A 4,068-nucleotide genomic window follows, 5' to 3' on the forward strand; every position below is an offset into this window, starting at 1 on the left:
TGAAAACTGTTGCTGCATCAGAAAACTCCACCACAAAGTGGCCATCAAACAGGTCAGACCCAGGGCCACCAGGTGCCCAGGCTCCATCCCACATTCCCTGCCCTCCAGGCATTGCTTCCCCTTCCCTTCCTTGCTCCTATCACCCTACAGCTCCTGCAGTCACATTATTCCATTCCTGGAGGAAAACAGAAGCCAAGTAGCTCATCCATCACTGCTGTGACTCTGCAGGGACATCCCAAGGGGTAAGAATTATCCTCCCAATTGGGCTGGGAGTCCACATATCCCATACAAAATGGCCTTCAAGGGAGGGATACCTAATTACACCTCATGGGGGTCACACCTGGGGAAAAACTAGCCAAGGAAAAGGGGAAACTAGCCAAGGAAGAGGGGAAACTAGCCAAGGAAGGGAGAAGCTAGCCAAGAAAAAGAGGAAACTAGTCAAGGAAGGTGTCAGATCAATGGTGATCTGATGAAGAGCACTATATAAGAGTCTTCAGTCTCAAGATGTTCTGCAGTGACTTTGCTTTCTCCAAGTGCAGAAGTGATCGAGATAATCTGCAGAATGAGCTGCTAAGAACTGATGTGGCTAATGAACACAAGTGAAGTGGCTAATGAGCACAAGCAGCTATTGCAGAACAGGAACCATGAAGACCTCTCTAAGCCCTGAGGCACTTCTAGTCATCCCTGTGTTGGCATGAAGGAAAACCAACACCTCATCTGTCCAAGGTCTGGTCTGCCAAGCTTGTCTCGTTCAGTCACACACACCCAGGCAGCACAGAGTACAACTCAGGGAGAGATCCCTAAGGAATTGCCTTTGGCAGGTTTAAAGTCACACCAGGACTGGACCATGCACACCCAGACACAACCACAGGCACACACAAACCAAGAAGGGGTCAGGGCAGCAGAGCAGAGTGTTTGCCTGGATATTCTCTCTCTACACACACAGCTCTGGGAAGAGGACAGGACACCACCAGGGAGGGAACAGCACTTACAGAGTTATCCTACAGGTCATTTCAAATCACTCTTCCATATAGTTAAAGCAGGGAGACCTCAGAGGCACCAACATGGCTCAAAGCAGAGGAATAAGCACTTTAAGTCCATGTTTCCTCGGTCCTTAAAGCTGCACCAGCTTTAATGGACACGTGGAAACCAAACTGAGCCTTTCTGAAGGGCCAAGCCCATCTTAGCTGCTTAGAGCCCAACCAGGCTCCACAGTTCTCCCAGTGCAGCTCCCTCAGCACACTTGACTTTCCTCCCAAGTTTATCTTTCCAGCCCCACAATGGGAAGTGGCTGCAAGGAAAGCATCAGCCAAGATTAATGTAGGAATAAATTCACATTTCTGGCTGAAGGACTCTTGGTGGAGTTAAATTTGATTTCTCTCATGAGCTGGGAAAGCAACAGTGACCTTTAGAGGTTCAAGTGCCTGATTAAAGCCCAGACCTCTGCCTTGCACTGGTTTCTGGCACTCTTAAGAGATTATGAAGGTAAAAATTGAGCTGAGAGGGAGAAGTTGTAGCTATGGGACTGAAAAGCACTGAGGAACCAATGAAATTTGGATGGGATACACTTCAGACACATTGGTTTGGACATCCAACAGCTCTGTCAGCTGCTCCAAATTCGGCTATTCCAGGCAGCCTCATCACCCCAGCAGCTCCCTGACCTGCTAGCACAGCTACTGACACACAGAGAGACACACACTCCAAGAGATTGCCCTGTCAAAGCCTCCAGCAGCAGTTTATTCCAACTTCACAACGTTGCTCGTTGATTTTCATTACTTACCAAGTTATACCAACACTACATTCAATGTACTCGGACTGTGACCAACCTACCTGTGAGAGCAGCAGCAGTCAGGTTCCTTTTCAGCATGTCATACACTGGGCTGTGGGTAAGGAGGTGACAGGTGAGTGTCCTACCCTTCTAACCCAGGGACAGAAATGTCCTCTTGTTATCCAGACAGACACTGGAAACCACAGAGAGGGGTTTTAGCCACTGTTACAAAGTCTAGCTGAGAATTTCACCACAGATTTTGACTTAAGTGTGAGCTCAAGAGCTTGGGGAGATGCAGAGGTAAAAGGGAAGCTGCAGAGGGACTCTGTGCTAGGAACTGCAGTGACAGGACAAGGGGCAATGGGAAGAAATTGAAAGGGAAATTTAGATATTAGACAGAAGTGTTTCCTGTGAGGGTGGTGAGACACTGGCACAGGTTGCCCAGGGAGGCTGTGACTGCCCTGCCCCTGCCCCAACCCTGGCAGTGCTTCATTCCAGGTTGGATAAATCCTTGAGCAACCTGCTCTGGTGGCAGGTGTCCCTGCCCAGGACAGGGGTTTGGGGCTGGATACTCTCTAAGCTCCATTCCAACCCCTTCACACACTATGAAACCATTGCCTGGACCATTCAACCCCCCAGAGGAGCTCAGGAAGGTTTATGTGACAGTGAACACCCACAGTGACACCAACTCTCCTATCTTGGCACTCTCTCTAATCCAACCCAGGGTTAAAGGTGACTTTTTCCTACCTTGGATCTTTCACAGAGAAGCTCTCCAGTCCCAGCAGCTCTCCCAGCTCATCTCCTCCACAGTAGACCATGTGCTGCTGCCTCTTGTCGTAGAGCTGCCTCAGCATGATGTACTGCCCGAGGTAGTGCATCACCTGGGGGAGCAGAACATGCCATGAGCCCAAACCCCCTGGAAACGTGCCTGAATTTAGGACACTTCCCTCCTGCTGCCCTGTGGGGTGGGAGGCAAATCAGACCTGATTTGGGGCACAACACAACCTCCCAGCCAAGGGAGGGTTATGGTTCATGGTATTGCTGTAAGGTTGGTAACTAGGAATCCTGGGCAGGAAGGAAAACTGAGGCAAAGGTGGAAAACCAGCAGTGTCCCAATCCCAAAGGCTGATCACACTTCCAGGGTTGGCCCCAGGACACAGCTTGCAAGAGGCCAAATGAACTCCACCAGTAGCACAAAGAAAGATGGAGAGGAAACATCCTCCAGCCACAGTGAGGAACCCAAGCAGTGGAATTCCTCTGGAATCTCCAGAGGAGAAAGTAAAATGCACTAAGCACAGTACAGGCAGATTCCACCTCCCAGAGTGACCCTCTTGAACCCTGAGTGGCCCCAAAAAGCTGCCAAGAGACCTCCACTCTCTGCAGGTAAACCTGACTGAGCTGAGGTTGGTGTTGCTCCACAGAGGTAACCTGCACTTAACACTCAGCTCTGCCCATCTGCACCATTCAATTTGGGCTTGCAAAAAAATCTGGGGAGCTAAATAAGTTATTTAAATGCATAAGTGTTTGAGAGAAGTCACAGGGCTCTGCAGGAAGCTTTGACACCCAGAATAAACCCACTGCAGCGAGCTCCTTGCAGCCAGGATCCTCCTGTAAATCACAGTGTCAGGTTTGAATCTGGTACACAGATTGCATTTTAATCTTCCAGAATGGAACACGCAGAGTCTCAGGTCGAGCTGACAAATCATTTCAAGGGGATGTTAAAAAATAGCAACTGGAAGCCAATTTTTAAGGCTTTGGTGCACAGAGCAAAGAGCAAGAGAATGAACAGGATGTCCTACAGCCTCTTAGGAATGTGGTTATCCTTTTCTCCTTTCCCCACAGAGGTTTGTGATTTTCCAGGATGAATCATTTAATACTTCACACTCCTATTAGAATGTCTCATGGGGCTCTTAAGACACTTTATGATCCATCAAGCCACAACATCCCTATGGTTTAAGGACTTCAAAGCACATAAAAACTAAGAGCCATTCCCATCCCATCTCCCAAACCACCAGAGACAGACACAGGGGCAGTGCCTGGAGTCTGAGCTCACCTCCTTCAGGGTGAAGGTGTCACCTTGGGCACCTGCAGCCTGCAGGATCCTCAGCAGAGGCAGTTTGGGTCGCACCTGAAGCAGAGCAGAGTTGTGTTTGAGTGGCAGAAGCAAGTCAAAGAGCCAAGCAATGTGGGCAGCCAGCTGGAAAGGCTTTCACCACTCACTGTCCCATGAGCTTTGGTGCCACTCAGCCTGGGAGGGAGGCTGGACACTCAGAGCCTTGGGGTGGAGGTCTGGGCAGTGA

At 49.7% G+C, this 4,068-nt stretch overlaps 1 protein-coding gene across 1 annotated transcript in view; it reads right to left on the reverse strand.

Moving 5' to 3' along the window:
• MDM4 (MDM4, p53 regulator) overlaps positions 1–3,896 on the reverse strand; it is a gene marked incomplete at its 5' end in the record, with an annotated part of 11,184 nt that extends 7,288 nt beyond the window's left edge. Inside the window, 3 exons of the mRNA XM_009076560.1 lie at positions 1,831–1,880; positions 2,516–2,649; positions 3,822–3,896. Coding sequence (XP_009074808.1) covers positions 1,831–1,880; positions 2,516–2,649; positions 3,822–3,896 — 259 coding nt within the window. The remainder of the gene's footprint in view (positions 1–1,830; positions 1,881–2,515; positions 2,650–3,821) is intronic.
• Positions 3,897–4,068: the final 172 nt, after the last annotated feature.

Source organism: Acanthisitta chloris, unplaced genomic scaffold, assembly GCF_000695815.1.
Source record: "Acanthisitta chloris isolate BGI_N310 unplaced genomic scaffold, ASM69581v1 scaffold11080, whole genome shotgun sequence".
Classification (NCBI taxonomy): domain Eukaryota; kingdom Metazoa; phylum Chordata; class Aves; order Passeriformes; family Acanthisittidae; genus Acanthisitta; species Acanthisitta chloris.